Genomic DNA, 12,217 nt, shown 5'->3' with positions numbered 1-12,217 from the left:
AAAAATGAGTGAGAAGTGAAAAAATCACTTAAAATACGTAAATATGATTTTGTATTTCAATTTTAATAAAATATGTTATAATCTATGAGATAATGAATATTAGTTTTAGTCTAGGCAATATTGACATAAGATATTAAATTTAAACAAGTTTACAATAGTTTGGTAGGCAAAAACATACAACCTTATCTTTTATCAGTTAAGATTTTAAAATCGTATGCATAATTTCGGATAATTATTTAAAATTTTATTTCTATTTTTTTTATCTTCCAAATAGCAGTTCCAAAATCATCCCTTTGTTAAGATAAAGTATCTTTGGATTATTTATGATGTATATTACTTAAATTATATTTAACAATTCCATTAGGCATTTCCTTGTTCCGTCGTTATATCACTAATGTGCCTTCATCTGCTTTTAGTTTTATTTTTAAATATCTTTATATGTTTTCCTTTGTTGTTAATTTATTTTATATGAGTGATCATGTTATCTTTCTTTTTTGTAAACTGATCATATATATAATTATTGTCATTTATATAACATAGTATTACCATTATCTAATTCTATATTTTTCCCTTAATGACATATTATATAAGTTTTAAGCATTTAAATTGTTGTTTTCACATATATACCTTATTTAATAAATTTTTTAATGAAAGTCCCAAGTCGATATTCTTTTCTTTTCAAATCAATATTCAGTTCTGTTGGGATTGTAAAATCCCGTGTCCAACTCTATATTATCGATTAGTACGATATTGTCCACTTTGGGCCTTAATGGCAAGCCCGCATGGATTTACTTTTGGTTTCCATCCCAAAAGGCCTCGTACTAATTAGAGTTGGACTTCTTCTTATATATTAGACTTTTCTTTGTCTAATATCCAATGTGGGACTTAGATTGCATCTCTCATTCTCCCCCTCAAACTAAGGACCACAACTCATCTCTTGTGTGTTTCCTTTAGCAGATTACAGGGTTTCCTTTGAGAATGTATCTTCCTTCACATCTCGTTCCTTTGAGAATGTGTTTTGTCCCACAACACCACAGGTTCAATGATCTTCTGACGTTTCTGCAATAGACCTTATCTTTCTTCTTCTACCCGTTCTTACTTAAAGAGTATTTTGGTCTTATTGCATTTTTTCGTCAAACCGCTCTGATACCAATTGTTGGGATTGTAAAATCCCGTGTCCAACTCTATATTATCGATTAGTACGATATTGTCCACTTTGGGCCTTAATGGCAAGCCCGCATGGATTTACTTTTGGTTTCCATCCCAAAAGGCCTCGTACTAATTAGAGTTGGACTTCTTCTTATATATTAGACTTTTCTTTGTCTAATATCCAATGTGGGACTTAGATTGCATCTCTTTCGGTTTTTGCTACAAAACAAATCAGTTCGGTTTTCAAAATAGTCTATCATATAAAAGACTTCAAAAAACGATGAGGGACTACTTTGCAATGTGTCATTCTATTAAAGGTTAATTTTATAAATCTTTCAGGAGTTAATTATATATCAGATTATGTTAATATTAAATGATAAGAAACTCTGGTTTTTTGGACATTAAATGACATTTATATTACACAATAGATACATTGTCATAATTATAAAACAACATCGATCATCTTTTTATTGCTCCTAACCACATTATTAAATCACTTCAGCTGTTTTTTGGAACTCATCTCAACATCAGAGAAACTCTTGTTCTCTTCGAAATCTCCCATCTGTAAACCGACCTTGTACCGGTATCCTCGAGCACAATACCAAAAGTAAACCAGATTAAACACACCCAAAACCGCAATCAGATAGTAGAAGTAGTCCAACTTTCCCGCGTTGAGATTCTTATTCAGCCAATCAGGACGGTCATGGCTACCGGAGAATCTATGAACCGTCGTGACTATCAAACTGCTAAGGTAGTTCGAACCGGCGAAGGACAAAGAGAAGAGAGAGTTAGCTATGCTTCTCATGTGCTCCGGAAACTGACTGTTGAAGAACTCAATCTGTCCGATAATATTAAACGCTTCGCATAGTCCCATCAGAACGAGCTGCGGAGAGAGCCAAAACACCGACATCGGAGTCATACCGGCCGGATCTCCGGCGTTGATGGAGCGTATGCGCCTCATGCGCTCCACTAGCCCGGCGACGATCATGGAAAGGATAGCGAAAACGATGCCTGTCCCGATACGTTGGAGGAGTGTGATACCTGATTTATGGCCGGTGATACGGCGGAAGAACGGGACTAAAACGCGGTCGTATAAGGGAAGAAAGACGCCGATGGTGAGGAGGGAGATGACGGAGAGTGAACCGGCCGGAATCTCGAAGTTGGGACCCATATGTCGGTCCATTTTCAAAGCTTGAGAGACGGTGAACGTTCCTTGCTGTGACATTGCAGCCAGCGAGATTATTCCAGCCGACCAAACAGGAACTATTCGGATCAAACACTTTACCTCCTCCACTTCTTGAATGCTGCATAGCCGCCACTTGTTCGCCGGAACTCCCTCGGGGGTTAGGTCGCCTTCTATTATCACCGCCGCTTTGTCTAGAAACCTGATTTTATGCAATTTCAGTTAGATTATAGTTTAAGATGTGTTTATTTGCTAGACATGCAAAAATTTGACCAAGCTTGTATTAAAACAGTACATATTATTTTGGTAAATAACACACTCGATTTTCATTTTTTGGAAAAAAATAACAAATAATTTATACATAACGTAGATTCAGTAAAAGAAACCATGTAATTTTTAAGTCAAAAACTAAATGCATAAAAAAGTACCTGAATTGGTTACTATGGTGTAACTTGGATAACACGCTATCTTTGACTGGCGGGTCATAGTAGGTCACAGTGCCGTCGTCTTCCGCAGGGAGTTTCATCTTTCGCTTCTTACGAGCTGCCACGACAACTTGAGCTATACCAGAGAATATACTTCCCTCAGGTTTAACGTAGACATAAAGCTTCATTCCGGCGAAAAACATAACAACCGCACATGCCATGAGTCCAGTGGGTACACTAAAGCCGATGACCCAGCTGACTTGGTCTTGGATATACACGACCACGGTCTGTGTAATAAGCAGAACTATAGTGAAAGTCATGTAATACCAGTTGAAGAAACTGGCCACTCCTTTAATCCCTTTTTCTGTTCGTTGGTCAAACTGGTCAACACCAAAAGGGATGCTGCATGGTCTTATTCCTCCACTTCCTATGGAGAGGAAACCGAGACCTAATAGCAAGATTCCGAACTGGAGCTTGTTCGGACCGCCGCAACTGACTGGATCTTTGCTGTTGCATGTTGCTGGGTGGAGTTGAGGAAGCGATGCTGTGAGTGTCAATGTCACTAGTCCCTGTAGATTTTAAATGATTGATTATACATTACTAATTAACTCACTATTCGTTTTCATTAGTTATATTAATCACTATTATGATTATCTATACCTTGAAAGTGAATTAAATAGTGTTATTATTTAATCTTGAAAAGGCAAACAATTACTAACTTGACATAGAGTGAAGTTAGGCGATCAGATACAATCAAATAATTAATATAGTTAACAATAATATTAATTAGATTTGACTTCATTATGAGACAGGTTGAAGTGAAGTTATGTGATACTACTTTAGTTGAGTACATGGAAAGAAAAACAATATTGTTAGACAGGTTGAAGTTATGAAATCAAATACAAACAAAAATTTAATTAACACTAGTCTTAGTTAGGTTCGACTTTAAATGATCGTAAGGTGATATTACTTTGCTTATGTACGAGTTGGTGACAAGCTGATTATGATGTAGAACCTATATCATATTTTTGTTGTAATCCCGATATAGTAATATGAGTTGTCAATGGTAACAGTTTAGGTTCCTTAATTTAAATAACTATGAAAAAGGCAAAAACAAAAGACAAAATAAAGAGAAGTTAAAAAGTAGTTGCACTCATAATGCTATAATAATGAGTGAGACATTAAAAAAGTAACTATTTTATACGTTACGTTACGTCACTGTAATAGACCAAATCTACACATCTTTCAGTTAGCTATATCATGTGGAGATTTAATTATTGGACACTCTCATTATCAAATCGACCACTTGTACATTGATCTTCCTTTTCGTCGACTTCTCTTTTTTCACGATAAAACTCTGTTGTATTACGTAACTTCTTTAATGGAATGTGTACAATTAATCAAACTCTTTTTTATCAAAACAACCATTAACAGTTTTCTTATAAAAATTATTTGGGTGATATATAAAGTAAGCCCGAGTTATGTACCGACAACAATTTCTGTACCAAGGAATGCTTTTCTTCATATGATTCACATCATAGACCGGCCTTATCGTCCTCGATAGCTTCGTGGTCCCTCTATAATTTCGTGCGTTTTCGTACAATACAGAGGCAATAAATAGGAAAAAAGACACAGAGAACTATTTTATGAAGTTTTCCTATTATAATTTTTGTTCAATATATTAAATAAAGTTTGTCTTTGTGCTAACGTAGTTACCTTGTCGCTTCCACGTGCGTGATGAAACTATGTGCCAAGTATCGTGTATCTTCACCACATAAGATCATATACCAGTTACTAGTATACTAAGTATCAGGTAGCTCATACGTAAGTGTTAGTAGACACATTAGTTTGTGTGAATAGAATTTTCGACCTAGAGTTAGTATGTTGTGAGTCAATAATGTTATTTCATACGTAAGTGTATGTTTGTAGAAGCATTAGCTTATGATTTAAAGTAAATCGAAAACTAAGACTTACGAGGAGGGTGGCGAATGAGGCGAAAGCAATGGTTTTGAAACGGCCGACGTAAGCGTCTGAGATAAACGCGCCGACTAGAGGAGTGAGATTGGTGAAACCTGACCAAATGTTGATGACATTTGAAGCGTCGACTTGTTCTAAGTGGAACACTCTGGTTAGATACACCATGAAGTTTGACAACAACCCAATCGTTCCCAGTCTCTCAAGCGTTTCATTTCCTGTTTTAATCCATTTTATTTTTAAATTGTCAGCAAATAAACTAACAAACATGATACGTTTTAAAAATAATTATGTAACCGTTTTCTTTCCGTTTCGATTATAAAGTGGTTAAATGGACGAGTGTCAAACATGCTGGACGGTTACAAGAATATAGTAGTATGATATAGTTTTTTGAAGAAAAGCTTAGTTTTAAATAATAATTATTGATCGGTTGAAAATATTATACACCCTTTTAAAAAAAAATATACACCCATTTTTTGCTTCTCCTTTTTGCATTAACTAACAACAAATATGATAAATATATATAATTCCCCTTTCTTTTTCTGCCTATTATATGAAAGGACTTAGGCAAAAACGTGATCTTGAAACGCCTAATAATACATATGACAAGGTTCTATAATAATGTATATATTCACTTATTTCTAGAATTCATTATATGTGCAATTAGTTATGGAAAAAAATGAGAGAGAGATCAAGGATTAGGTTAACTAAGATAAATACGTTCATGTACCAAACAAGTTATACCTAAAATGAACGTAACGGCTCTCCAGCCTCCAGGCTTTTTCTCAACCTTCTCACCATCCGAAAAAGAACCCGACGTACTTTTCAGATTATACGAATTGACAACATCTATCTCCTGCGGTGGTGGCGTAGCTTTGGAGAAACTACCGGACGGTCGTGGCAAAGAAGTACCATCCTTTGTATCCTTCAAACCCATCTCGGAGATATATAACTACACTCAGAATATTCTCACAATCTCGCTTCGACTTTAAGGGTGGAATTGTGAGATTGGATTCTCACTTTTTTTTTTGTAAAAGAGTTGGATTCTCACTTCTTTGCAGTATATATAAAAAAATCAAGGTAATCACATTAAGTGGTTGATAAAGGTGGAGATCAGGCACATTACTTGTACATTTCTCTCCGTTTTAGACGCTTTTTTGGGTGTATTGTCGAAGTGTGCGTACATATGTATATATAAGGGAGTGAGAATATGTTATATGGTGGGTGTGGGCGAATTTGAATGACGTTCGCCACTAGTAGCCTTCACGTGAGAAGTTGGAAAAAGAAAGCTATTTTAGTGCTATGTTTTTTCACATAGTACGTAAAATTGTTTTTTTTTTTTGAAAAAAACTAGTACGTAATATTGTTGTTCCACGTATTGTGAACCTTCCATGTTTCATACATTTGTTTGGGTACAATATGTATATCGAAGATGATAATGCGTACGGTAACTTTGATGGGTATGGTCCCGTATGGATGATGATACTTTCACGCATTTTTATGTATGATGTCAATCATATATGGTATGATATATAGATGTGAGTATTACATTTTATCTTTACCTAAAACTAATAGTATTATATATCATAGATAATACCACTAAGTGATGATTAATTTTCATTATTTTTTTCAAATAAACGTTTGACTAGATAGCGTGTTCCGGTTAATCAGTCAAAATTTTCTTTATTTTCCTAACGTTTTGATACATAAATTTTTTTAATTCAATGACGAAAAGAAAAAAAAATGATATAGTACTCATTCATATACAAGGCGTCAAAATTTTATGCGCACTTAAATCTGTATATGCGGATCAAAATTTTATTTTTATTAACAAAATAACTTAAATTACATAAATGATCGGAAAATTACAATTGCAAACTCGTAAGAACCCATCCCAACACTACAAATATGCCAAACAATTAGTTTTAGAATTTAGAGTCTGTGGTATAAAATATTTAATACAGTGAAAAATAACAATGTTTGATCATCCAGAAATACGTCTAGATGTGTGGAAAAAACCCGAAGATCATGGCAGTTAATATTAGGAAGTTTGTTCTGGGTAAAACTCCTCGAACTAAGGCTTCAACTGGTGATACCATTTTAAGAAAAAAAAAGTGATGAATTAGTTGTTCCTTCAAATTGTTATCAATTAGGTTGAATATTTTATCAAATTATTAACATATGGGATCCACTATATTCATCCATTTTCTTCATATACGTGGGAATTCTTTAACAAATATTTCATCATCTAATCTTGATGAGGAACAAGTGGAAAATAATAATTAAATATTTTATGTTTATTCAATTTTTTTTTCAATTCAATTCAGTAAATGAAATTTTGTTCAACTTTCTTTTCATTTATTTCATTATTTATACAGTCACCAATCGAAGCCTAAGTATTTAACGAAATAACTTCCAAACTAATCTTATTTAATGAATTAAATCTTAGCCGGTCATAATTATCATTACTACCGATAAATTTTTAGTTTAGAGATTTTTATATTAATTAAACATAGTTGAAGAGTTTTACCATTAAAAATAAAGAAGCAAAAATCAAAAATATAATAACATTATCTAAAAATTAGTAACTTTTAATTTTTAAAATTAGCATTTTTAAAAAATTCTGTAAATATATGAGTCTGATTTGTTTTAAATCAACATTATATATGTATAAATTAAAATTGTGAAACCCAAAAAAATATATCAAAAATTATCTAAAGCTTTACATGTAATAAAAATTATTTAGAAATTAAAAATGTAAAAAACAAGAAAATATAATAAAAATTACATCTTACCAAATAAAAATGTAATAATAAGTCTTTATTTGATATGATATATTTTTACATTTTTATTTGATAAGATATATTTTTAGTATATTTTCTTGTCTTTTACATTTTTAATTTCTAGATAATTTTTATACAGATAAAGCTTTAGATATTTATTTTTTATTTTTTTGAGTTTTCACATTTTTAATTTATACATATATAATGTTGATTTTAAAACAATTCAGACTCATATATTTACATAAATTCTTAAAAATGCTAATTATAAAAACTAAAGTTAAATTATGTTTACTTAATGTAAAAGCCCATAAATTAAAAATTTACCGGTAATAATGGTAATTATGATCAACGAGAGTTTAATTCATTAAATAAAATTAATTTAGAGATTATTTCGGTAAATGCTTAATTTAAAAGTTTTTACCTAGAACAAACTTAGTTGAAGGATTTCAACGCATGATACTCAACTCATAGTGAAATTGATAAAGAATCCCTCGCAAACCCTTAGGAGAACATAATCTCATCATCCTGAAAAGTAAATCCCACGTAATGCGGTGATTATATCATTGTGTTTTATGAACCATCACTATGACCTTTGAGACCGAAAGACTCCAAAATCAGTGGACATGGAATATCTATCTCCTCCAAAAGATCAATCCTCCACATGTTTATTATTTTTGAGTGTTATGTGAATTTTATATATGAAATATATATATATATAACCTCGGTTGCAAAATGTAAGATGTTTAAAAGAATCTTTTATGTTTCAAAATATAAGATGTTCAAGAGAATTTTTTTATGTTTCAAAATATAAGATGTTTTCAATAATCTAGACAATTTAATTTATTAAAACTGTGCAACCAATTATGTATTGTGGTATTTATAATTGGTGAATTTAATTCCAACTTATATTTTATTGATATTTTCTAGGTAAATGTAAAATTTTAATATGAGAGGATTCATCCAAAACATTTTATATTTTGGAACAGAAGGAGTATTAACATACATTAATTTTGCATAACCAAAAAAGGATCAGTATTATAAAACATTTACATATATTGAAGCTATAACTAACTCTATGATATCTTTTTGTATTAGAGCTAACCAAGAATTAGACTAAACTTGTAGAACTCAAATTGGACACAAACATAAAAGCGGTGAGTGGAGACAGAAACTGATAGATAAGTTCGAAAAGATGAGGTAGGCTTTTTCGCCTTTAGGCAAATGCAAGTGCCTAGCACTGTCGTATGCACGAGCCATACAATTTCTACACAGACCCGTTTTGTCGTTTCTTCTTTGTTAATATTTTTGTTTCCCACCATTTTATTGGGTCCATAGCATTATTCACCGATCGTTTTTGTGGTTATGATATTCTATACCATCCGGCCATCTCATCTTATATGCGTCTTTCACCATTCTTCATGGTCAAATGAAATGAACCGTGGTCGAATATGGTTTGGACCACTTTTCGCAGTAGGCCAAATGATGCAAAGACGTAGCTGTATGTTGCGGGTCACAATCGAATAACAAAAAATGTATATGGAGGTCGATAGATAACTCCAACTCCTAGAAAGCACACATTTTCTAGATTTTGCATTTTAAATGATCATATTTACCGACTTTATTTGGTTGGAGAGTGATATATATGATATGATATTCTCTTGTAAAGTATACCATATTTAATAAACAGAGCATGTTAAATGTGGGAATACATTTCTGACCTTGGTGGAAGAAACATTAGCTAGTGTAAAACATTTCTGTATGGATATAACTGCCGTATGTTGTAGGAAAATATTTGCACCAACGAAATATATAATATGTCACATATATTAGGCATATGCGGTTTTGTTTATATTAATTACTCCTTCTGTTCTAAAATAAGTGAGTTTTGAGGTTTTTGCACGTTGATTAAGAAATTACAAATTTTTATTCTATTTTTCTCGTTTACTTAAAAACAATAATGATTAAAGTAATTTCAACCAATAAACAATTATACTATAGAATATAAACAATTAAAAATATTAAAATACATTTATTGTTTATCTAGAAACTTAAAAACATCACTTAAAATGGAATAAAATGTTTTCTCTAAAACTCCACTTAAAATGGGACAGAAGGAGTATTATGCTTAGTTAAGAGACGGTTTCGGTATAAATAAAGTTAAACCGAAGCTGGAAATATTGTTGTAATAGTCGAAATTGATTTACTTTTTCATTTGTTAAGCTTCTATAGTTTCGTTGAAAAAGCTAATCGTGATATAATTAATTTATTAGTCGACAATGATTGAGATAAAGGTTTTGTTTTACATTCTAAAATCTCATCAACCAGCATGTGTGTCTTTGATTTCATCCTTCCACTTTTCAGTTATTGATTGTTATTTTTTTCAAGAATTTTGAAATTCTGAGATTCTACTGTTATTGGTTAATTGTGAAAGTGTTTGTTCTAATTGATAAAGTTGTCAAGGCTGATTTTCCGAAGAGTGCGATAAAAGTTAGCTCGTGCTTGTGGCTAAATATCCTTTAGGGTAATTCAGAGGTAAAAATGATAACAAATTGAATGCTAAGCAAAATTTAAGGGTTTATCACAAAACTATGTTTCATTTTTTCTGCGTGGGATGTATATCTTCAAGTTTGTGATGAATTCATTAGGCCGAAGTCACGTTACGATATGAAATATAAGGTTAAAACAAAAATTATGAAAAAAACTGAGAGTTGAAGATTCTATGAAAGAGAAAATATTCTGTAACTTTCGGGAGGCAGAGCTATTAAGAGCAATCAATAAGGCACCTTCGTTGACTTGTATTCTGTTTTCAGTGTGTACAAGACAATGATAATGATTGGTCGACCACCGTATTTGCGTTCCCATTTACACTTATTATTTTCAAATTCTACGTTTAATCAGAGCCGGCCCAGAGAACAGGCTATCCAAACAGTCGATTAAAATATCAAAATCGAAATGGCATATATTTTTGAAAAAAAAACAGTAGTATTTATAAACAAATAAAATTTATAAGACTTTTAAGCTAAATATTACTTATTGGACACTAGAAGTTAGAATTATTTTTTATAAAAAAATTTGAAATTCCATAAACATTATAAATATTTAAAAGTAAAAATATATTATTAATAATTAAAAGTAAATTTCTATTTTAAATTATAGTTAAAATTTAAAATTTTAAATAAAAGTTAGTCACAAAATTGTTTTTTCTCTTGTTCAAAATTATCATTTTAATCATGCAATAGTTTTCCATTTATCCAAATTATTCTTTAACCATTTTGTTTTTTGATTATATAATTTAGTTTCTATTAATTCAGTTTATTAATTCATCGATTTTTGTAACAAAGTACGTTATTAGTTTGTTGTTAAACTCTTGACGTTTTGGCATAGTTGGTGATGATTTATTTATGAAACTAAAAATTCTTTTAGATTCAATACTTGTAGAAATTAGAAAAGGTATTGAATTTCTTTTTTTTTTAATAAACGAGGATTGTTATCATAACATAAAAATTGATTATCGGATATTGTTGACTATTTTGGTATCAATTGCTACATCTGAAAGATTTTTTTTGAATTTGAGATAAAAAAATATTTGAGGTTTACCATATCACAAGAGATGTTAAACTAGATGACTATATTATTAATTGAGACAACTATAATTGAAATTTGACTATATGAATTTAATGGATGATTTTGTAGAAAAATGAAACGAAACTGTACTTCAACATTAAATGTTCTAAATAACTATTTTAATATAAACAGTTTACATAATTTGATGTTTAATGAAAATTTAAGCATTGGTTTTATTTATCATTTTGTTAAAATATGTATAAAGGCATGATTTTAAATTTAGTTTGGGGCAATATAAAACACTGGACCGGCACTGCATTTAATACACTGATCACATCAGATTAATTTCACTATGGCATTTTCTTCTGTTTTGAACAGTTATTCTTTATAAACGCCTTAGAATTTTAGAAATTTAAGGGCTACCATTTGATTTTGTTATTTTCGTGGAATTGTTGGACTTCTCTTCTCATGCTGATATTAATCAAACCAGCTGGCAAGAGACACGTGACTTTTGAGAAAAGTATTTTCCCCTTCTCTTTTAACTAACCGATATGTTGTAAGGTTTTTCATAATGTTATTAGTTGTGATGATTTATATGTAGTATATAAATTTGATGAACGAAACTAGAGCTACAAACACGTGAACTGCAAAGAAGATAAACAACACGAAGGACATGGTTGATCTAACTGCCCACCAAGTTTTGAATATTCCACCATCTTTTGTTTCTGCCGAATCTCCAATTATTGATAAAGTAATCGTTTTCGTTTTTAGTTAGTATGAATCATGGACTGCTAATATAAGAAAATAAGCACAAATTTTAAGAAAATGAATTTGCGAGCAATGAAATCTTACAACATGTTAAATATAGAATAAAATTCTGAAGATGATAAAAACTGAAACAAAAAAACCTCAAATATGCAATGAAATCTTACAACATGTTATAAGTTGACATCGGAAAATTTGAAAATGTGTGTTTTAAAGAACACTCGTTTCTATCTTATTCAAAAAATACCTCAAAATAACTAGGAAGTCTTCCAAAACTTTAGATGTCCTAAGAAACATGGTATTTTATTTTTTGGAGAAACAGGTTCTTAATAATATTTTAGGATATTCCTCAATTTAAAACATGTAGGACTATA

General features: G+C 31.0%; 1 protein-coding gene across 1 annotated transcript; it reads right to left on the bottom strand.

Moving 5' to 3' along the window:
• Positions 1 to 1,488: 1,488 nt before the first annotated feature.
• On the bottom strand, positions 1,489 to 5,902 carry LOC108824004 (protein NRT1/ PTR FAMILY 2.13). Its single transcript, XM_056993930.1, has 4 exons — positions 5,476 to 5,902; positions 4,732 to 4,949; positions 2,761 to 3,326; positions 1,489 to 2,534 (listed from the first exon to the last, which is right to left on the bottom strand). The coding sequence occupies exons 1-4, from the start codon at positions 5,666 to 5,668 to the stop codon at positions 1,643 to 1,645; spliced, it is 1,869 nt and encodes a 622-aa protein (XP_056849910.1). The 5' UTR covers positions 5,669 to 5,902; the 3' UTR covers positions 1,489 to 1,642.
• Positions 5,903 to 12,217: the final 6,315 nt, after the last annotated feature.

The sequence above is a fragment of the Raphanus sativus genome, chromosome 9 (assembly GCF_000801105.2).
Source record: "Raphanus sativus cultivar WK10039 chromosome 9, ASM80110v3, whole genome shotgun sequence".
Lineage (NCBI taxonomy): Eukaryota > Viridiplantae > Streptophyta > Magnoliopsida > Brassicales > Brassicaceae > Raphanus > Raphanus sativus.
This window is presented reverse-complemented; position numbering and strand designations above follow the sequence as displayed.